The sequence below is a fragment of the Hyperolius riggenbachi genome, chromosome 11, assembly GCF_040937935.1.
Source record: "Hyperolius riggenbachi isolate aHypRig1 chromosome 11, aHypRig1.pri, whole genome shotgun sequence".
NCBI lineage: Eukaryota > Metazoa > Chordata > Amphibia > Anura > Hyperoliidae > Hyperolius > Hyperolius riggenbachi.
Genome location: NC_090656.1, coordinates 175,452,968 through 175,477,138, shown reverse-complemented (window position 1 = coordinate 175,477,138; position 24,171 = coordinate 175,452,968). Strand labels below are relative to the sequence as shown.

At 46.7% G+C, this 24,171-nt stretch overlaps 1 protein-coding gene across 1 annotated transcript in view; it reads right to left on the bottom strand.

Moving 5' to 3' along the window:
• The window catches only part of LOC137537915 (5-hydroxytryptamine receptor 3A-like), a 106,358-nt gene that overhangs the window by 24,553 nt on the left and 57,634 nt on the right, over nt 1-24,171 (bottom strand). Inside the window, exons 6-8 of the mRNA XM_068259845.1 lie at nt 20,713-20,822; nt 17,370-17,542; nt 13,758-13,918 (exon numbers count right to left, since the gene is read on the bottom strand). Of these exons, the coding sequence (XP_068115946.1) occupies nt 13,758-13,918; nt 17,370-17,542; nt 20,713-20,822 (444 nt within the window). The remainder of the gene's footprint in view (nt 1-13,757; nt 13,919-17,369; nt 17,543-20,712; nt 20,823-24,171) is intronic.

The window sequence follows — 24,171 nt, the reverse complement described above, 5'->3', positions numbered from 1 at the left end:
CATCGCCGTCCACTTACAATACAGTGGGCGGCGATGCAGGAAGTGACGTCAGTGGAGCGCTCGCTGGAACGCGGAAAAGGTGAGTCCGCCCCGCCCGTTGCCTCTTACGATCTGCAAGCGGTTGCTTCCTAATTACAGCTGGAGGGGAGCCAGATCGGGGGACCCAGGCGAGGGAGGGGGGGTCCGACCCCGGGTGGGTGCCGCCCCTAGAAGTTTGCCGCCTGAGGCAAATGTTTCACCCCGCCTCATGAGCGGGCCAGCCCTGATAGGTAGTATTAGCTGCCCCAGTGTAGGTAGTATTGCTGCCCCAGCCTGCTCCCCCCTCCGCTCCCACGGCCGCCGCTTGTGCACCCTTCTGAGTTGGCGGCTGCTACCTCTGTGCCTGTTCCCGCTGCCTCCTCTCCTGCGTCAGGCGTCTTCTGTGCTTCTCCCCGCCTCCTCTCCTTCTGTAGTGCTACAAGAAAATGGCCGCCGATGTCTGCATTTGTGGACATCGGCGGCCATTTTCTTGTAGCACTACAGAAGTGAGAGAGAACGGGGCAGTGAGCGGCTGCGGGTGCTCAGGGGGTGTTTGGACAATTTTAGGGGGTGCTTCAGCCCCCCAAATCCCCCCCTGGCGCCGCCCATGGGCCAAGGCCTTCCATGACCTAAAGGGAAGGTTCACGCAGACTATAAAAAACAAACTGCAATTACCAGTGGCTTCTTCCAGCTTCTGGCAGTCGATCGGTGCCCTCGCCGCAGCTCCTCTCCCTCCCTGCATCCAGCAGTGAAGAAGCCTCGCCAGGTCGGCTTCCGGGTCGGCTTCATGTGCGCTCCACGACGCGGGTCACGTGGTGTAAGTGACTTCATCAGGTCTCTACTGCGCAAGCACAGTTTTTCTGCGCCTGCGCAGTAGAGACCCGATGACATCCCTACACCACGTGACCCCCCGCCGTGGAGCGCAGAGAAGCCGACCTGGAAGCCGACCTGGCGAGGTTGGCTTCTTCACCGCTGGACGCCGGGAGGGAGAGGAGCTGCGGCGAGGGCACCGATCGACTGCCAGGAGCTGGAAGAAGCCCCTGGTAATTGCAGTTTGTTTTTTATAGTCTGCGCGAACCTTCCCTTTAAGTCCAGGATGTCTCCCACTTTAAATAAAGCATATAACATAGTCCTGAGCTGGTTAACAAAGGATAATGAAAATGAATTAAAATGCATAAAGAAATCTGTGTAAAATGTCCATTTTATGAACATTAACTCTACCCACCCAGGACATGTGATATTTAGACTGAATTTCCAGATTTGATTTGATTTTGTTTAGGTGGGGAGGATAGTTTAAAATAAAGAGTGAATCCATGTCCTTGGGGATCTGAGTTCAGAATTCTCTCTGGAGAATGGTTACATTAAAGTGGGCCGATACCCGCACAGATTTTTTCCCTCTCTGTATCTGATCAGAGAGGGAACGATTCCCCAATACACGGCACACAGATTTTCACTCAATTTCACCATGAGATCTACTGAAAATCTACCAAACTGCAGCGTTGCACTGTTCGATACCAATCTACTACCACTCACCGCCACATTCAAAAGTACGATCTATGCTACTTGTTGAGTCACAGATAACAGGCAGATTGAATCACGGTAATTGGATCTGCCACTAAAATTGATGAATGTATGGCCTGCTAGACCTTCAGTTTTAAAAATGATTTAATTTACAGTTACTCACAATCTAACATTTGGAATTTAGTCATTCTTTGTGGTGTTTCAGGATTGCCTGTAGCGCTTTTATCCTCGTTTGAGTCTCTGTGACGCTTCTCTGACATTTTCCCTTGCGCAGGATGAAAACCAATAAAACTCTAAGGGCTTGATTCACAAAGCCTTGCAAACTGTTGAGCACGGGTGTGCTGTTCGCGGACTTTTGCGCGCGCAAAGTGCTGCGATTCGCGCGATCGTGGACTTTTGCGCACGCAATTTGCTGGCAAATTGCGCGCACAAAAGTCTGCGATCGCACGAATCACAGAACTTTGCAAGCGCAAAAGTCCGCGATTCGCGCGATCGTGGACTTTTGCGCACGCAATTTGCCGGCAAATTGCGCGCGCAAAAGTCTGCGATCACGCGAATCACGGCACTTTGCGCACGCAAAAGTCCGCGAACGGCACTTCACACCCGTGCTAAACAGTTTGCACGGCTTTGTGAATCAAGCCCAAAGTCTTTCTCTTTATCCTGGTTTGATTTGTTTCTGGCCCTTTCTAACTACTAGTATATATGGAAACTCAGTATGGCACAGATTAGTTATTCATATATTCAGTATTGAAGTATGGTATTGCTTGACAGTTACAACCGTTATTCAGCAACAATGGAGGTACCTGCCTAAAAGCACAAACCTCCTCCCCTAAAATACTTACCCACCCTCCAGCGGTGTCTAGCAGCATTCCTGCAGCGCCTAATGGGCTCTTAGTGGCTTTCCATCTTCCTCCGTGCAAAGAAGCTGGATAGGGTCAGGTGACACGCCAAATTGTGTGCACGAATGCCGGAAGCTGCTAAGAGCCCGCTAGGTGCTGCAGGAAGGCTGCTAGATGTCGCTGGAGGCTCAGTAGGTATTTTAAAAGCATCAAAACCGCCGAAAACAAAATCCGGGTTATCACTCAGGCAGGCCGGTTAGTTGAGACTTCCAGTTGCCAGAGTTCCGGATAACAGGGACTTTGTTGAATATAGCAATGATGAAGGCTGTATAAAGTTTTTGTTTTCAACAGAGAAACAGACAGAACAGCACTAAGATATAAACAATATCACAGTCTTTTATATCAAAGCAAACAATTACTCAGATATTCAGAGATCTGTAGATACTACATTTTTTACGTTTTATCAAGATAATCTGTTGGTTGGTTAGTTATTCTGATATTCAAAAAGCAAAGCAAGCATGGTATCCCCAGCATTGGTAGCCAAGCATAGGTATCCTCAGTATAGGTAGCCAAGTATAGGTATCCTCATTATACAGTAGATAGCCAAGCATAAGTTCCCCCAGTATAGGTAGCCAAGCATAGGTATCCCCAGTATAGGAAGCCAAAGATAGGTAACCCCAGTATAGGTAGCCAAGCATAGGTTCCCTCAGTATAGGTAGCTAAGCATAGGTTCCCTGAGTATAGGTAGCCAAGCATAGGTATCCCCAGTATAGGAAGCCAAAGATAGGTATCCCCATTATAGGTAGCCAAGCATAGGTTCCCTCAGTATAGGTAGCTAAGCATAGGTTCCCTGAGTATAGGTAGCCAAGCATAGGTATCCCCAGTATAGGAAGCCAAAGATAGGTATCCCCATTATAGGTAGCCAAGCATAGGTTCCCTCAGTATAGGTAGCCAAGCATAAGTATCCCCAGTATAGGTAGCCAAGCATAGGTTCCCCAATATAGGTAGCCAAGCATAGGTTCCCCCAAAATAGGTAGCCACCAGGCATAGCTGCTCCCAGTATAGGTAGCTAAGTATAGGTATCCCCAGTATAGGTAGCCAAGTATAGGTATCCCCAGTATAGGTAGCCAAACACAGGTATCCCCAGTATAGGTAGCCAAGCATAGGTAACCCCAGTACAGGTAGCATAGCATAGGTTCTCCCAGTATAGGTAGCCAAGCATAGGTATCCCCAGTATAGGCAGCCAAGCATAGGTATCCCCAGTATACATAGCCAAGCATAGGTATGCCCAGTATAGGTACCCAAGCATAGGTATCCCCCGAATAGGTAGCCAAGCATAGGTATCCCTTGTTTAGGTAGCCAAGCATAGGTTCTACAGTATAGGTAGCCAAGCATAGGTTCCACCAGAATAGGTAGCCAAGCATAGGTATCCCCAATATAAGTAGCCAAGCATAGGTATCCCCAGTATAGGTAGCCAAGCATAGGTGCCCCCAGGTCACTTCCTGTATGCATGAGCTGGCAGGGACATGTTGTGTTCACTGCGGGTCACCTGATGTCTGCTGCCACGCTAGCGAGGCCCAAGGGGATCTGGACTCGTGGTCAGACAAGGTAAAGGAGCGGCAGCCAGCGATGTGGGGGTGGGCAGACTGATGGAGCTGCGGGAATAGAGGGGGAGGGGGGAGTCTGACTGAGTGGTAGGCAAGCATAGGTTCCCTCAGTGCAGGTTACCAAGCATTGGTTCCCCCGGTATAGTTAGCCAAGCATGGCTACCTATACTGGGGTAACCTATGCTTGGCTAACTATTCCTGAAGGAACCAATGCTTGGTAACCTACACTGAGGGAACCTATGCTTGCCTACCACTTAGTCAGACTCCCCCCATTCCCACAGCTCCATCAGTCTCCCCACCCGCACACCGCTGACTGCCGCTCCTTTACCTTGTCTGACCACGAGTCCAGATCCCCTTGGGCCTCGCTAGCATGGCAGCAGACATCAGGTGACCTGCAGTGAAGACAGCGTGTCCCTGCTAGCTCATGCATACAGGAAGTGACCTGGGGGCACCTATGCTTGGCTATCTATACTGGGGATACCTATGCTTGGCTACTTATACTGGGGATACCTATGCTTGACCACCTATTCTGGTGGAACCTATGCTTGGCTACCTATACTGTAGAACCTATTTATGCTTGGCTACCTAAACAGGGGATACCTATGCTTGGCTACCTATTCGGGGGATACCTATGCTTGGGTACCTATACTGGGCATGCCTATGCTTGGCTATGTATACTGGGGATACCTATGCTTGGCTGCCTATACTGGGAATACCTATGCTTGGCTACCTATACTGGGAGCAGGGGCGTCTCACCCACCAGGCAAGTATAGGCAGTTGCCTGGGGCGCCATGAGGTGGTGAGGCGCCATGAGGTGGTGAGGCGCATTCCCCCGCCGCTGCTTCTGTGACCATGTTTTTTTTTTTTTTTATATTATATTACCTCCCGACTCAGTCCCCGGTGCTCGGCACGCTACCATGTGCTCAGCAGTGCCTCCACCTCCACTTCTCCCCAGCCAATAGAGCAATCAATACTGCTCTTCTCTGCCAGGCTCCTTCTTTAAAGCCGTGCCCCTTCTTCTCAGTAGCCACACAGGTAAAGTGTTTACCTCGTGTGGCCCAGCCTTTAACTCCGCCCCACGCCAGTCAAACCAGGAGCCAGCGGCCAGCCAGCTTATGCCCCCGACAGTCTGACCCCCCACCTGTGTCACTGGCTGCACACAGACACTGGAGCGAGACAGCCAGGGTACAGATGCAGTCACAGAGAGAAGAATGTGATGTGTCCGTGTTGGAGCCCCGCCCCCGCACAAGACAGCAACACAGCCCGGGAGAAGGGAAGTTTCTGCTCCAGAGTAGTGATGGGAATTCCGGCTCTTTTCAGAGAATCGACTCTTCTGAATCGGCTCCCATTAAAGAGCCGGCTCTTACGGCTCTGAATCGGCTCTTCATTAAATATCACTAAACACCACTCAGAATCGGAGTAAAAGCCCCGCCCCCGTCTCCATGACAATTCCAGACTGCTTCTCTGACTGGGGCAATCCCTCCTGCTACTGCTCTGCTCCACCCCATACACTCCTACAAGCTGCAAGAGGAAGACTATATCTTCCAACATGCCTCAGCGCCCTTTATTGCAGAGCAAAGCAGAGCTCTGTGGGGCGGCTGAGGCATCGGCTCTTTCAAAACTGAGAACCGGCTCTTGTCGTTCGCAGCAAAGAGCTGGCTCTTAGAGCCGGCTCGTTCACGAACGACCCATCACTACTCCAGAGATGATAAGCTGCATGCACAGGCAGAAGAGAAGGTATGCAGGCAGGCTGCTAAGAACACTTCCTGTCCTGTGTGCAGACTCCCAGTACTGTTATAACTGCTAGAATGTGCCCTGCTCTTTTGATACTAGAGTTTTCTTTGAAAGCTGGTTAGGCTGTAGGCTGGTTAAGCTGTAAACCTGTGCTTTAGTGCTGTGCTGTCTCTCCCTCTCCCCTCTCTGTTCCTCTGCCCCCTCTTCCATCTTATGCTGTCTCTACCCCTCTCTGTTCCTCTGCACTCTCTTCCATCTTATGCTGTCTCTCCCTCTCCCCTCTGTTTCTCTGCACCCTCTTCCATCTTATGCTGTCTATCCCTCCCCCTCTCTGTTCCTCTACCCCCCTCTTACATCTTATGCTGCCTCTCCCTCTCTACTCTTTCCCTCTGCTCGGATTACGTGTATTTTCTGGTGAAGCGCTTCCACATTACGATTATTTTCTGACAACGCTGCCCCATTACGATTATTTTCTGGTGAAACGCTGCTGCCCTATGATTAATTTCTGGTGAAATGCTGCTGCAATAAGTGTATTTTCTGGTGAAACGCTGCCACCTTACGAATATTTTCCGGTGAACTGCTGCTGCAATAAGTGTATTTTCTGGTTAAACACTGCCACATTACGATTATTTTCTGGTGAATTACGATTCTGAATTACGATAATTACTATTATTTTCTGATGAAACACTGCCGCATTATGATTATTTTCTGGTGAAACGATGCTGCATTATGATTATTTTCCTGGGGGGGGAGGGGCTTGGGGGGGCGCCACAGGTTTTCTCGCCTGGAGTGACAAAATGACTAGAGGCACCCCTGACTGGGAGAACCTATGCTTGGCTACCTGTACTAGGGATACCTATGCTTGGCTACCTATATTGGGAGAACCTATGCTTGGCTACCTGTACTGGGGATACCTATGCTTGGCTACCTATACTGGGTATACCTGTGTTTGGCTACCTATACTGGGGATACCTATACTTGGCTACCTATACTGGGGGTTGCTATGCCTGATGTCGCGAACCTCCGATTTTCGCGAACCGCAATACACTTCAATGGGGAGGCAAACTTTGTAAAAAAGAAAAAATTCTGACACCTAGAAAAATATGTTTCAAAGACTCTAATACCTGGAGGCAGACATGATTGAGTGAAATACACATCACTGCTGGAGGACCCGCCCACCCTCCCTCCTCCAAGCTAGGTCCTTACACCATTTGACTCAGTTGTCTGCCTACACTAATTAGTTATGGGACAGCTGCTACACACTCTGCTAGGTAGCTTTTAATTAGCCTCTTCTGGGCTCCCTCGGTCTCATCTGCCAGGGATTTCCAGTATTTCAAAAACCAGCTTATATACCATGATAGGGATTTGAACCCAGGCCTCAGTGTATGGTAGGCAACTAACATATCCATTGTACCACCAACACTAGTAGCTAAAAGTAGCAGAAAGTAGCTGAAAGTAGCTGAAAGTAGCCTAGCATGTACCATTTATGCTTAATGCAAGAGAAAAATTAGACAAGACAAATAACATTTATATCACACTTTTCTCCTGGCAGACTCAAAGCACCAGAGCTGCAGCCACTAGGGCACACTCTATATAGTCAGTAGCACAGATATGTAGCCAGACATGGCCTTGTATTTTGTGTTCAACAGTTGTCAAGAGAAAAATTAGACAAGATAGCAGTGTTAGGAAGACTTGCCTAAGGTCTCCTACTGAATAGGTGCTGGCTTACTGAACAGACAGAGATGAGATTCGAACTCTGGTCTCCTGTGTCAGAGGCAGAGCCATTCACCATTACACCATGCAGCCACTGCTTACAGACATGTAGCCAGACATGGTCTTGTATTTTGTGTTCAACAGTTGTCAAGAGAAAAATTAGACAAGATAGCAGTGTTAGGAAGACTTGCCTAAGGTCTCCTACTGAATAGGTGCTGGCTTACTGAACAGACAGAGACGAGATTCGAACTCTGGTCTCCTGTGTCAGAGGCAGAGCCATTCAACTTTTACACCATGCAGCCACTGCTTACAGACATGTAGCCAGACATGGCCTTGTATTTTGTGTTCAACAGTTGTCAAGAGAAAAATTAGACAAGATAGCAGTGTTAGGAAGAATTACCTAAGGTCTCCTACTGAATAGGTGCTGGCTTACTGAACAGACAGAGACGAGATTCGAACTCTGGTCTCCTGTGTCAGAGGCAGAGCCATTCACCATTACACCATGCAGCCACTGCCATGCAGCAAATTTTCTAGCATTGTAGGAACTGTTAGGGGGATCATAACTGGTGAGTTTCGGGCCCCTAGGCCGAAGAGGTCATAGCCTAGGGTCACAAAAACCTGTTTATTTGGGCAATTTCAATGGTGGCAATTCTGAGGTACATAAATCGCAGCCATGGCCGTTAGCAACGTCTGAATCTCACGAAATGTCTCATGCAGGTAGAAGACATATTGTTAGACTTGGGCTCCAAAGATGGGTTCCCTACATCTCTGCAAACCAGAGTTACAGGGGTCTAAAATTGGTAAAATCCCCCATAGGCTTTCATTGGGCCTCCTATTTACAGTTCCAAAATCTCACATCTTTTCAAAGGGCAATTGCTCAGCAGTGGCAAATTTTCTAGCATTGTAGGGACCCTTAGGGGGAACATGACTGGTGAGTTTCGGGCCCCTAGGCCGAAGAGGTCATAGCCTAGGGTCACAAAAACCTGTTTATTTGGGCAATTTCAATGGTAGTGACGCTGACGTACATAAATCGCAGCCATGGCCGTTAGCAACGTCTGAATTTCACGAAATGTCTCATGCAGGTAGAAGACATATTGTTAGACTTGGATTCCAAAGATGGGATCCCTACATCTCTGCAAACCAGAGTTACAGGGGTCCAAAATTGGTAAAATCCTTCATAGGCTTTCATTGCCTCCCTAGTTCACTTTCCAAAATCTCACATCTTTTCAAAGGGCAATTGCTCAGCAGTGGCAAATTTTCTAGCATTGTAGGGACCCTTAGGGGGAACATGACTGGTGAGTTTCGGGCCCCTAGGCCAAAGAGGTCATAGCCTAGGGTCACAAAAACCTGTTTATTTGGGCTATTTCAATGGTAGTGATGCTGACGTACATAAATCGCAGCCATGGCCATTAGCAACGTCTGAATTTCACGAAATGTCTCATGCAGGTAAAAGACATATTGTTAGACTTGGATTCCAAAGATGGGGTCTCTACATCTCTGCAAACCAGAGTTACAGGGCTCCAAAATTGGTAAAATCCCCCATAGGCTTTCATTGGACCTACTATTTACCGTTCCAAAATCTCACACCATTTCAAAGGGCAATGGCTCAGCAGTGGCAAAACTCACCAGTCATGATCCCCCTAAGAGTCCCTACAATGCTAGAAAATTTGGTACTGCTGAGCCATTGCCCTTTGAAAAGAAGTGAGATTTTGGAAAGTGAAATAGGGAGCCAATGAAAGCCTATGGGGGATTTTACCAATTTTGGACCCCTGTAACTCTGGTTTGCAGAGATGTAGAGACCCCATCTTTGGAATCCAAGTCTAACAATATGTCTTCTACCTGCATGAGACATTTCGTGAAATTCAGACGTTGCTAACGGCCATGGCTGCGATTTATGTACGTCAGCATCACTACCATTGAAATAGCCCAAAAAAACAGGTTTTTGTGACCCTAGGCTATGACCTCTTTGGCCTAGGGGCCCGAAACTCACCAGTCATGTATCTGATGTATCTGATCTTAATGTTTTATTTCTTAGCTGTACTACACATACAAATCATAATATCATAATTTTTTTTTCGCTTCAGTGTCTCTTTAAACGATGGAAAAGAAAATATGCAGTTTACGTATGAATACAGTACGGAAAAAGTGACCTACCTGGATCTGGAATTAATTATTAAAGAAGGAAGAGTCATATCTAAGGGCTATAAAAAAACGATCAGCGGAAACCTCTTGTTACACAAAGAGAGTTATCATCCAGAACACACTTTTAGATCCTTTCCATATGGACAGTTCTTAAGATTAAAGCGGAACAACACTCAGGAAGAAGATTTTATGGAACAAGCAATGAATTTGAAGTTAGACCTCGAGAAAAGAGGGTATGAACCAAAGTTGTTGGAAGAGCCTTTAGAAAAAACAAGAAGGAGGGATAGAAAAGAGCTCATTAGAAAAAATAGAGAGATAGGAAAATATGAAAAGGTAGGCAAGGAGAACCGATTGACTTTCTCTTTTGACTATACCCCCATGCATAAAGAGGTGAAACAAAGTATTTTAAAAAATTGGAAGTTGATCCAGAGAGATCCGGTCCTAAAAGAAATATACAAACAACCCCCCTTGGTGACATTTAAGAGGGCATCCACCCTTGGTAATAAGTTGACATCGTCTGAATTCAGAACACCTAGGGAACCAATGTGGTTGGAGAAATTACAACAAAAGGGGAACTATAGATGTTTTCGATGCTCTCTCTGTTCACAAATGCAACCTGGAAAATATTTGAAAGTTGGACCCGTAGAGAATAGAACTAAGGACTTTATAACGTGTAGAACGAAGTATGTAGTTTATATCATCTGGTGTCCCTGCCATAGATTTTATATTGCCATGACAACAAGGGAGATGAGAGAACGCATTCATGAACATGTAAAATCAGTGAGAACGGGAAGAGGTTGTAGCAGATTGATTGAACATTGCAGAAATGAGCATAATTGGGATGCAACGTGCCTTTTCTTTGCAGGCTTAGAAGTGGTACAGATCCAAAGTAGAGGAGGGAACAGAGAGCAGTTGTTACTGAGGTAGGAAAGTAGGTGGATAGTGAATAGTGATGCTATGGGACCTTTAGGTCTAAATGACCACCTGGATATGCAATGCTTCTTGGATCCATGAATAAGTAAGAAAGTGGGTTTAGCCATCCGTCCAGTAAAACCTGAGGATTTGTTTTTAATAGAGATATAATGCATAAATAGGTGGGGGAATGTGGGAGATTTACATAAATATGGTGCCTAAATATCCAGAAAAGGACAATTTAATAGGAAATATGTATTTAGAATAGAGTAGATAACGCCCTTTATGTCCCACTATCCTGACCCCCATATAAAGAGAAAAAAAGTGAAATGTATACTGAAATAGTTCAACTAATTATGCATTATTAATGATATAGCTTTCACTATATATTTTAGAACACAGTTTTTAAAACAAGTTTTGAAGTAAAGATATAATTTTTATGACAAAGTATTGGTGTTTGTAAGATATGTGTAGACATAGTCCTCTTCTGTATGTTTGAGCACCACCTAGTGGAAAATGCTGGGACTCAAAAAGTGTTGGGTCCTAGGCATTTAGCATGGAGCACATTTTCTTCCCGTCTAGAGGTGCGCGTGCATGCGTCATGTGGTACGCGTGCACGCGGCTTATGCGGACGGGAGTTTGTGTGGTCCAGCGTGGAGCGCATAGGCTTCCTGTCTGAGTGTACGCGTGACATGCGTCATGGTGTACGCGTGCCCGCGGCGAACGTGGACAGGAAGTGATACGTAGCGGCGTCACGTGCCCGCAACACGGATCTACTGCTCGGCAGTATAAAGTTTCCCATACTGGGATGTGTAGTGCGCAGTCCTCAGAAGAAGCTCGTTTTTTGAGCGAAACGGTCGTTAGGCAGGCCGCTGCCGCCCCCACATTGCCCCACAGCAAAGACTCGAATAGGGTATGTCAGAATATTTTACATTTTATGGAATGAATCTGAATATATATATGTATGAAGATTGAACTGACAAAATAAAAAGCCTTGGAGCAGTGCAAGATTTTTCCTTCTTCTTTATGAGATATACTGCATCTACCTCTTAAATCTGAGCACGCAAAAGGTGATACCCTGTACTCCAGTACCAGTGAGTGGAACCCTCCCTAAAGGCGGATATCCACTGTGCCCACCTCTTTGATTCTATTTGTAAGCATAGGTATCACCAGTATAAGGTAGCCAAGCATAGATTCCCCCAGTATAGGTAGCCAAGCATAGGTTCCCCCAGTATAGGTAGCCAAGCATAGGTATCCCCAGTATAGGTAGCCAAGCATAGGTATCCTCAGTATAGGTAGCCAAGCATAGGTATCCCTAGTATAGGTAGCCAACCATAGGTTCCCCCAGAATAGGTAGCCGAGTACGGATATTCCCAGTATAGGTAGCCAAGCATAGGTATCCCCAGTATAGGTAGCCAAGCATAGGTATCCCCAGTATAGGTAGCCAAGCATAGGTATCACCAGTATAGGTAGCCAAGCATAGGTGCTCCTGGGTCAATTCCTGTATACACGAGCTAGCAGGGACACGTTGCCTTCACTGCAGGTCACCTGACATCTGGAGACGGAAGTACTGCCGCCATACTAACACGGCGCAAGGGAATTCGAACTCGCATGCCAGATAAGGTGATTCTTCCCATTGGGCGAGGCAGCCTGATGGACACAGTTCAAAATTTAAAAGGCTGCCATTCTCAGGGTAATAAAGCCAGAGTCCTCAAACTAGGCAAAGTTGGTCGTTTGGTGACTGAAGTTAAAATTAAGGAAAAGTGGGTGGAGCATAAAACAGCCAATCAAATTTCAGCCATTCATTTTAAATGGGAAAATGAAAATTGCAGCCATTCTAATGCTAGGTAAGGTCCGTACACACGCTGGACTGGAGGCAACGATACATGGACTCCTGCGTACTATGCAAAGAGAAATTCTTCGCTTTATTGGAATAAAATCAATTAAATGAATAAAATTAACTGAAAAAAATGCTCAAAGATGCCTACCAGACATCAGAAAACAAACCCTTAGCTGTCTAGCAAAATATCCTGCGAGCAATCTCACACCTCTTCCACGCCACCATACACACTGCGAGATCTCGCACAGATAAATGGACAGATCACAGGGATCACACCTGCAATGTTCCTGTAGATGGAGCCTCCTTCTGTCTCCTAAATCAAGATAAAATGTATGCAAACACCAATATCCATACATAGATAGCATAAGACATCGAAATCCACTTGTATTTCGGCAGTACTAAATCGATTTCATATCTTGCACAGTTTATATAGAGCAGAACAATGGCGGCATTCAATAGGAGTGTATCTCCTAGTAATTATGGCTTCGCTCAATTAGCGTGTCTTTCAGTCCAATTCGCCATTCTCCGCCGACCAAACAATGTCCTAGTGGAGCTGCAGCATCTGTACGTGGGCTGGGGAGACGGAGAGATTCGATTCAAAACTACTCGACTACTGCGGAGCCCTGGCCGGTGCCTTCCACAGTCAGGAGTATAACAGTAGATTCGGTCTGTTGTACTTGTGGTCCACAAAAAGACCCGGAAGTTGCGCTGTGTGACGTTATGGTGCCAACTACCAATCACGCCTATGCTTTTTAAGAAGGATACTCCTCTTTTCATCAGGACCAAATCTACCGTGCCATGGGGAGGGGGGCAGCATCATTACTTACAGGGGGACTGCTCCTCTAGCACAAAGTCTGTGTGGACTGCGCCATGTTCCCCATGGAGCATCCGCAGTAAAGAGGAAATCAAAGATTCTGCTTGTAGGGTGCATCTCCCTGTATGGATATCGGCAGCTGGGAGAGTGCTCCACAGGTGGAATCTTTGAACTGCCGGAAATTACGGATGCTCCCTGGGGAACACGGATGGTGGGTTAGAGGAGCAGCCCCCAAAAGGTAAGAAATGGCGCTTCCCCCTACCCCCAACGGCACAGTGCATTACGTAGCTCCCTTCACGTTCATTGTAAAATAAAAAGTGTATTCTAGATGCTCAGTGCACTTTAAGGCCCAGGGGCGTAATTAGAAGCCCTCAGTAAATTCACGCGCTTCACACAGAGTTACATAGTGGGGCATTTTATTTGCCGGTCTCCTCAGTTCTTCCCAGTGTATGAAGGCCACCCAAAAATATCTGTATCTAATGTTCTGCCTTGGATATATAAACCTGCAAACTGACTGTAAACATAGTATAGCAAGCAAAATAATATTATAATTTATGTAAGTTTAAAAAATAAAAATTGGTTCCAAATTCACCAATTCATTATTTTCAAAATTTTACCTGGTAGATAACTGCACTGTATGTTACTCCCGTAAGTGTAACATTTTCATCGTGCACATTGATGTCCAACAAAGACCAATCTCCTTTACTGACAAAAACATCCATTGAGTTTGTATAGACTTCACTGGAATTGGATGCAGCTGCCATGGTGATGGTATCAACTGTAAAACATGTCATATGAACAAGGATTAGATCTGTTGTGTAAGTATTACAGAAGCATGACTTTTAAATACTATCAGCAAGCTACAGATCTGATTTAAAAATGAAGTCCACAGGAAAAGAAGTAGCATAAAGGAGAATACCATGAACTTTCATTGCATTGAGCACCCAATAGGAATAACATTTGTAACTTGTAAATTTCAAAAATGTGTTGGCAGCAGGCACAGGACATGGTCATATTCACAAGTGGAAGTCAGCACTGGCGGCAGGCCAGATGGTGGTCATATTCACAAGTAGAAGTCAGCACTGGTGGCAGGCCAGACGGTGACCATATTCACAAGGAGAAGTCAGCACTGGCGGCAGGCCAGATGGTGGTCATATTCACAAGGAGAAGTCAGCACTGGCGGCAGGCCAGACGGTGGTCATATTCACAAGTAGAAGTCAGCACTGGCGTCAGGCCAGACGGTGGTCATATTCACAAGGAGAAGTCAGCACTGGCGGCAGGCCAGACGGTGACCATATTCACAAGGAGAAGTCAGCACTGGCAGCAGGCCAGATGGTGGTCATATTCACAAGGAGAAGTCAGCACTGGCGGCAGGCCAGACGGTGGTCATATTCACAAGGAGAAGTCAGCACTGGCGGCAGGCCAGGCGGTGGTCATATTCACAAGTAGAAGTCAGCACTGGCGTCAGGCCAGACGGTGGTCATATTCACAAGGAGAAGTCAGCACTGGCGGCAGGCCAGACGGTGGTCATATTCACAAGGAGAAGTTAGCACTGGCGGCAGGCCAGACGGTGGTCATATTCACAAGGAGAAGTCAGCACTGGCGGCAGGCCAGGCAGTGGTCATATTCACAAGGAGAAGTCAGCACTGGCGGCAGGCCAGGCGGTGGTCATATTCACAAGGAGAAGTCAGCACTGGCGGCAGGCCAGACAGTGGTCATATTCACAAGAAGAAGTCAGCACTGGCGGCAGGCCAGACGGTGGTCATATTCACAAGGAGAAGTCAACACTGGCGGCAGGCCAGACAGTGGTCATATTCACAAGGAGAAGTCAGCACTGGCGGCAAGCCAGACGGTGCTCATATTCACAAGGAGAAGTCAGCACTGGCGGCAGGCCAGACGGTGACCATATTCACAAGGAGAAGTCAGCACTGGCGGCAGGCCAGACGGTGGTCATATTCACAAGGAGAAGTCAGCACTGGCGGCAGGCCAGGCGGTGGTCAAGGAGAAGTCAGCACTGGCGGCAGGCCAGACGGTGGTCATATTCACAAGGAGAAGTCAGCACTGGCGGCAGGCCCAGACGGTGGTCATATTCACAAGGAGAAGTCAGCACTAGCGGCAGGCCAGGCAGTGGTCAAGGAGAAGTCAGCACTGGCGGCAGGCCAGACGGTGGTCATATTCACAAGGAGAAGTCAGCACTGGCGGCAGGCCCAGACGGTGGTCATATTCACAAGGAGAAGTTAGTACTGACAGCAGCCCAGGCAGTGGTCATGTTCACAAGGAGAAGTCAGTACTGACGACAGGCCAGACGGTGGTCATATTCACAAGGAGAAGTCAGCACTAGCGGCAGGCCAGGCGGTGGTCATATTCACAAGGAGAAGTCAGCACTGGCGGCAGGCCAGACAGTGGTCATATTCACAAGGAGAAGTCAGCACTGGCAGCAGGCCAGACGGTGACCATATTCACAAGGAGAAGTCAGCACTGGCGGCAGGCCAGACGGTGGTCATATTCACAAGGAGAAGTCAGCACTGGCGGCAGGCCAGACGGTGACCATATTCACAAGGAGAAGTCAGCACTGGCGGCAGGCCAGACGGTGGTCATATTCACAAGGAGAAGTCAGCACTGGCGGCAGGCCAGACGGTGGTCATATTCACAAGTAAAAAGTCAGCACTGGCGGCAGGCCAGACGGTGACCATATTCACAAGGAGAAGTCAGCACTGGCGGCAGGCCAGACGGTGGTCATATTCACAAGGAGAAGTCAGCACTGGCGGCAGGCCAGACGGTGGTCATATTCACAAGGAGAAGTCAGCACTGGCGGCAGGCCCAGACGGTGGTCATATTCACAAGGAGAAGTCAGCACTGGCGGCAGGCCAGACGGTGGTCACATTAACAAGGAGAAGTTAGTACTGACAGCAGGCCAGACGGTGGTCATATTCACAAGGAGAAGTTAGTACTGACAGCAGGCCAGACGGTGGTCATATTCACAAGGAGAAGTTAGTACTGACAGCAGCCCAGACGGTGCTCATATTCACAAGGAGAAGTCAGCACTGGCGGCAGGCCAGACGGTGGTCATATTCACAAGGAGAAGTTAGTACTGACAGCAGCCCAGGCAGTGGTCATGTTCACAAGGAAAAGTCAGTACTGACAAGAGGCCAGGTGGTTATCAAATTCACAAGGAGAAGATAGTACTGACAGCAGGCGAGGTGGTGGTCATATTCATAAGGAGAAACTAGTACTGGCAGCAGGCAAGGTGATGGTCATATATTCACAAGGAGAAGTCAGTACAGAAAGCAGACCAGGCAGTGGTCATACAGCTACAAGGAGAAGTCAGCACTGACAGCTGGCCAGGCAGTGGTCATGGCTACAAGGAGAAGTCAGTACTGGCAGCAGGCCAGGTGGTGGTCATAGGCATTAGCCTATGACAGCCAATCGCAGCTGAGCTTCCCAGAGGGACAGCCGTGTCACACGGCTATCCCCAGTACAGCGCTGCCGTAGATCGCAGCGCTGTACAATATAAATACACGGCAGTTTTGCCATCTAACAGTCCCTATCGGCAATCGCATCGGCGTGCTTGATCTCCTGCAAAACCCCGCCCCAGGACTTCACGCCAATTGGGGCTGAGCGGTCCTAGGGCTACTGCTGCGTCTACGCCATTTGGCGTGGTGCAGTCCTTAAGTATTTAAAACAATATTATGTACGTGGTACTGAAAGGGATCAAAGTGTCTTTATACTTTTTGGCAAGTGCAGTTTTCTTACCAGGTTTCCTTTTTCATTTAGTCTGTTGGTAAGATAAATAAAAGGTGCATACAAAAAGTCACATTCTCAGTGCAAAAAAGTAGAAGTACCAGGTAGATGAAGCAATGTGGGTGACGGTGGGTGCTGGGCACTGTGGGCCCACAGTGCCCAGCACCCACTGTCACCCACATTGCTTCATCTACCTGGTATGTCTACTATTTTGCACTGAGAATGTGACTTTTTGTATGCACCTTTTACAGCATGGAATAAATAAGTCGATTGCAGTGCCGGTCTCCTCTCCTCTCTCTCCTCTTGTTGTACAGCATTACTATTTCCTATACCAGAGCACGCAATTGCAACCATGCTGTTTGAAGCATAGTGGTCCTGCCAGCTCCCCACTCAAGATTGTACACCTGCTGCAGTGCCAACCTGCACACCTTTTTTCGCTAAGATAAATAAAAGGCAGAAGAATATGGAGAAGACAATACTAAACTTACCTGCATGAACATACGGGCCAAAGGTCAGAGTGCATGTCTGGTCATCAAAGGGAAACTTGAAGGTGTCTAGATTACAGGAACTAGCAATCCGTAGTGGTTTAGAACTGGTAATCTCCCCTTTGTTTGTGACCACAAAGTAAGGAGTGACAGGAACATTGTTTTCAGAATTTGTCCTATATAAAGAACAAAGATTAATTACAGCAGAAGCAAAATGTATAACAATCATTAGAACTGATTTAGGATCCACAGAGTCCCTGACCACTGGCCAGCATATTGAACACCTTATGGACAATATGTGAAGGCATTAGATAACAGCAACATTAGTAAATCACTTTTTCGCATAAGACTCAAACTGCATGGCATGGCTTTGGCCAGTAGTTAGTGGTGGTATGTTACAGAACAAGAAAGCTATATGTCCAGGGTCGGACTGGGCCACAGTAGTACCGTTTTTTTCCCACGGTGGGCCCCGCCTCCAGGTCTCTGATGGGCCCCCCTCCTTGTCTGACAGAGCTCCAATTGCTGCCTGAAGCACAAAAATTCTCTTCTCAGTGCTGTAAACACTCATGCTGAGAGCAGTGGCGTAGCTAAGGAGCTGTAGGCCATGATGCTAATTTTACAATGGGGTCCCCCAAGCACTCTATACATAACAATTGATACGACACACCAAAACCTGGCAATGGCAACTACAGTGTCAGAGGTGCAAGAAAGGGATGGGAAATAGCTTGTTAATGATTACCACGGTTCAAAGTATCTATAGAAGTGATTATTATGAGCACAGGTCCAATAGAGAGGTAATACTGTAGCTGAGGGAGGGCCCTTCGGGGCCCCTTTGGCCCAATGGCCCCGATGCGGTCGCAACCTCTGCAAAGTAGGACATTACTTTATATTGAAGGAGGGGACTCTATGCAAAGTTTTGCTGGGCAGCAGTGTCTCTGAATTACAATGCTGCTAAGATCATGTACATTTGGCCCTGTCCATAATACATCATGACCAGGCCCACCTTCCGGTGCATGGTCACGCCCTTTTTTCTCTGCAATCATGAGATGTGTGGGCCCCAGGTTGAAATTTCTTTGGTGGGCCCCCAGTGTCCCAGTCCTACCCTGTATATGTCCATAAATGCCTGACAAAACATGTGGCTTTTCAATCTAGAAATAATCATTAGAAAAATCGTGAGGTGGGTACAGGCCTTTAGTTGCAGGTGGGAAGATTTCACAATAACAGATACTGTATTTTATTTCTGCAGTTTTATAGTCCACCAGTGAATACCTCCAAGCTATGCACAAGGTCAGAGCTAGTTAGATCTGACCTTCCTACCCTTGGTGTTCCTGATTGACAGCGGAGCCGTTTTGCTGCTAGGCGCTGACCTCTGAACCTTGGCTTTGTCACAGTGAGACAGTTGTCATAGATACACTCCTGAAGCTCAGGTAAGCCAGCAACTGACAAAGTATATTCTCCACCAAAAGTTAATGACCTTTATAAATTGTCACTATATCCTCCTAAGTAAAAAGGAAGATCTCAAGAAGCACCACTGAAAATAAATCAGCATTCGTTATTGAATAATTAATTCACAAATATATTAACAAAGGGTAAAAAAAACTCTTTAAAAACACTTACAAATTGTAACATTCCTCCCTCTGCATTAATATATATACACATTCATTTTACAAAGACATTATCATACAGTATGTCCTTGATTCAGGTGAAAAAAACATAAACAATCCTCTCTTATGTGAAGTAAGATGTATTGCTCATAGATGTTCTTCAGGCATGTAAACAATAATCATAACAAGGGTCTTTCCTATTGTCTTTTATTTAGGACAAATATAATCTCTAAAAAATTAATATTTTTAGTACTTCTTTATAAAACAATTATAGAATTAAATTATTTAAATAACTGATCAGTATACACATTATTTGATTATTCTATAAGTACAGTTATGGTATTTAAATAAGTATTAAATTACTGTAGGCTGCAAGTTACAGATCTACATGATTTGCGGGGTCAAAATGTCCGCCTCAATTTCAGGAAAAGGACATACACATTCCAAACTAATCAGCAGAGAGACATATTAACAGAAGTGCATGATGAAAGATAGATACAATGAAGATTGTTTAACCTCCTTGGCAGTATGAAAAATACCGCCAGGAGGGAGCGCAGCAGTTTTTTTAAAAAAAAAATTTTTTTTAATCATGTAGCGAGCCGAGGGCTCGCTACATGATAGCCGCTGCTGAGCGGCATCCCCCCGCCCGCTTCGATCGCCTTCGGCGATCTCCGATCAGGAAATCCCGTTCATAGAACGGGATTTCCTCGAGGGCTTCCCCCGTCGCCATGGCGACGGGGCGGGATGACGTCACCGACGTCACTGACGTCGGGACGTCATTGGGAGTCCCGGGCCACCCCTCGGCGCTGCCTGGCACTGATTGGCCAGGCAGCGCTGGGGTCTGGGGGGGGGGGCCGCGCGCCGCAGCAAATAGCGGCGATCGGGCGGGGGCCGGCGGCGATCAGAGTGCTGGCGCAGCTAGCAAAGTGCTAGCTGCGTCCAGCAAAAAAAAAATTATGAAAATCGGCCCAGCAGGGCCTGAGCGGCACCCTCCGGCGGCTTACCCCGTGTCCAGCACGGGGTTACCGCTAAGGAGGTTAATATTCAAAAGTCCTAATGTCTGGGGCAATTACATTAATCAGCAGGTCAAGATGGCAGGTGACATCCATTTTTAATCAACTATGTCAAAAAGACCCGATGTCAGTATGTGTAAGTATTCCAAACTACCTAAATTCCCACCAATAAGTTAAATGAGGAATTTGTAAATAAAACATGTTATGGCTTCATTAAATGTCAGAAATTCAAAATAAACAATTACTGACGCACAGAAATTTCAGCCAATCAGAACCAGATATTAAGGGAAATTAGGCAGCCATATTGGATGCAGAGGGTATAAAAATAGGTGGTTTGAGAGCTAGTCAGACATCAAGACTGAATCTTTTTTTGAAAGGCAGCTACTCAGCTACAAGCCAGAAGCTACCTTCCCACACATGGTTCTAGAGATAACAGAGAACTTAATTACATTATTCATTTTTTTAAGTTAATTTTTCAGCATTATGTTCTGCTAATATGTTAGCAAGAAGTTCAGTTGGCAGGGTCAGGTTTGTAATTTTTTGCGTTGCAGTGGAATGTGGCAGGAGCATAGCATCCCCACTGCAAAGCAACAAAATAAGTGTAAAACAGTCCAAAGTCATTACTTATTACATTTTGGTTATTATACTTATTGCATGTCTCTGACAAAATCTACAGCATATTATAAAGTAGCCTTTTTGTGTCATCTTAAATACCATTATATCACTTACATTTCATATATGTAGAGGTCAGGTACCCACAAATCGTTGCCGAGAATCAAGACCTGGTTAATGTCACAATAATTGGATGGGTCCCAGGATATAAACTCACTATTCCAAATCTGTGAACAGTAATTTGATGAGTTATAATGGGAGAACAAAACTTCAGTTAAAATCTGAACACGAGTGTGAATTACTTTATGTTATAAAGTCAACTGCCAAATGTGCAAGTAAGCTGGAATTATTAATGCCTCTTTGTCCTTCTCTAGTTCAGACTCCTGGTAATACCTGAGCCTATGACACCATCACAGAGATAATACTGGGAAGTCCTTTGTACAAATTATTATTTTACTATTTATATAGCGCCGACATATTCTGCAGCGCTTTACACAGTATTATATAATCTTGTCACTAACTGTCTCTCAGAGGAGCTCACAATCTAATCCCTACTTGTGTCCAGGGTCGGACTGGCCCAGCGAGGAGCCGGAAGAATACTCATTGCTTTTTAAAAATAGCGCCGTGCCAGTTGCCATGGCACCAGCACCGCTCTCTTATGGGGCCTCCCTCCCTCTGCAGTGTGCCATCTCCCGGTTCCCCGCACCTGCCTCTCTTAATAATCAGACCTCAGATGACAGCGACTGGAGAGAGAGACAGGGCCAGAGTATGCATTACGGGCAGACGGGTACACTTCAAAGGTGGTAATTACGTCATTAGTCATTTCTTGCATGTGAAGTGTTCTGTCTGGGTTTCGGCGGGTAGTGTGTGCTCTGGTCCTGTCTGCCTCTCTCCAGTCGCCGTGATCTGAGGTCTGCAGCACAGCAACCAGCTCTCCCACCCAGTAAAGCCCCCAGCCGAGCCTAGCAAAGCCCCCAGCCTAGCAAAGCCCCTAGCCCAGCAGACGCCACATCCCAGCCTAGCAAAGCCCCCAGCCCAGCAGAGCCCAAAGCACAGCCTAGCAAAGCCCCCAGCCCAGCAGAGCCCCACAGCCCAGCAAAGCCCCCAGCCTAGCTAAGCCTCTAGCCCAGCAGAGCCCACAGCCCAGCCTAGCAAAGTGACCTGCCCAGCAAAGCCCCCAGTCCAGCAGAGCCCACAGTCCAGCCTAGCAAAGCCCCCAGCCCAGCAAAGAGCACAGCCTAGCAAAACCTCCAGCCCAGCAGAGCCCACAGCCCAGCCTAGCAAAGCCCCCAACCCAACAGAGCCCAAAACCAAGCAAAGCCCCCCAGCCCAGAAAATCACCCAGCCCAGCAAAGCCTAGTAAAGTGCCCAGCCCAGCAAAGCCTAGCAAAGTGCCCAGCCCAACAAATCGTCCAGCAAATCCCCCATCCCAGCAAAGCGCCCAGAAATGCCCCGAGCCCAGTAAAGCACCCAGCAAAGCTCTCACCCAGCAAAGCCCCCAGCAAATTGCCTAGTCCAGCAAAGCGCCCAGCAAAGTCCCCAGCCTAGCAAAGCCCCCAGCCCAGCAAAGCCTAGTTAAGTGCCCAGCCCAGCAAATCGCCAGCAAAGCCCCCAGCCCAGCACCCAGCAAAGTGCGCAGCAAATTCCCCAGCCCAGCACCCAGCAAAGCACCCAGTCCTCCCCAGCCAGCACTGGCTACCCAATACTGAAATGTATGAGCCCATGGCTACTTCATTCTGTTTTCGGGGGAACATGGCTACTTAATTTATGTATACAGGGTCCACTTGACCACCTAATTATTTTATCTTGTCGCACCTGGCTATTTAATTTGTTAGCGTGGCCACTGATACACTGTCCATCCCATCTATTCACATTAGCTGTGAGCGCTCCTATACTCACTCACTTCCTTACCCGAGTCAGCAAGTTACGTGTTGAGGCAGGGACTTCCCAGCTGCAGACAGCGTGTCCAGTGTACATGACCAGGCTGCACCGGCAGTATGTCTGGTGTATGACACGTGGAAGTCCTCCTCCACCAAAATCTGCCTGGCGTCACCTCCCTGGACTCCCTGGCTCCCCAGCTGAATGGACATTACAAGCAGCGGAGGGTGAGATACAATTTACCATCTTTCTTTCTCCCCTCTGTATGGGCTCTGCCCATACAGCAGAGGATCCACATGCTGATGGCTGACTGGCTGATAATTACAAGCGGTGGAGGGTGAGATACAAGTGACTACTTAATGAATTATAATGAGGCATGTAATTACTTGATTATTTTATCTTAAAGGAAACTTAAGTGAGAGGTATATGGTGGCTGCCATATTTATTTCCTTTTAAGCAATACCAGTTGCCTGATCTATTTGGCTGCAGTAGCGTCTGAATAACACCAGAAACAAGCATGCAGCTAATTTTGTCTGATCTGACAATAATGTCAGAAACATCTGATCTGCAGCATGCTTGTTCAGGGTCTATGGCTAAACGTATTAGAAGCAGAGGATCAGCAGGACAGCCAGGCAACTGGTATTGCTTAAAAGGAAATAAATATGGCAGCCTCCATATCCCTCTCACTTCAGTTGTCCTTTAAGTTTTTCTGGGCAGACCCACTCTTTGTGAATAACACGACCCACCATGACCCATCACTGTGGATTATGTTTTCATTTTCTGTTATTTATTTTTTTCAATGTAGGGCTGCTTTGGCCATTACATTCCACATCAGTAGTCCATGTGGTTATTTCAGGGGAAAGTGGGATGTTTAGATTAATTACAGCTACATAGGCAATACCCTCTTCATGTGTATACTGTCTACATAGCTACTCCCATAATGCAGCACAGTAGGACAGTCAACAGCTCCAGTTCAGAAATGCATATGTAGCCTCTGGATATAGACAGACAGTTACAATCCTTGCAGTGTTGTAACTATGCCTAAACCAGTCAAATAAGTTACACATTATCATGGACATGATCTATTGCCAGCGAGATTTCCTCATGTAATATGTCAGCAACACTCAAACTGGCACTGTCACTCTTCCTTGCATGGAATTCCTTTAGGGATATATAGAATAAATACACCCCAGAAGAAAAATGGGACATTTGGATTACAGTGATGTGATGGACACACAAAATAATGCTATTTTCATTTTTTCCCTTAATTTTAGCTCTTGTTTCCCTTTAATGTCATAAAGCACAATTCTGTCTCTACCAAAATAATTTATATCAGTTGAGAATAAAATGGAAAAGCGTTACATCTTTTGGGGGTTTGCAGTCCTCTCATGGTCTTCAGTGAAGACATTTTGCTTACTTCCCGTACAGCCATATAATATTTTTTGTAGGGTGGTGAAGAGGTTGAATCTCTGTCATAGTTTTACTGCTGTTGCTTACTGTTCATATTGGTACTACCATGGGGTCAAATTTAAACCCATGGTGTCGTAGGAACATAAAATGAAAAGATTTCTTCTCAATAGAGACAGACACAACAATAACAAACTGGCAGAGTCTTGCCTTTTCTAAGCCTATCCAAAACTATAAAACATCTTGGCTGAATTTTACATTTTTTTTTTTTTTTCACAGATCAATTTTTAT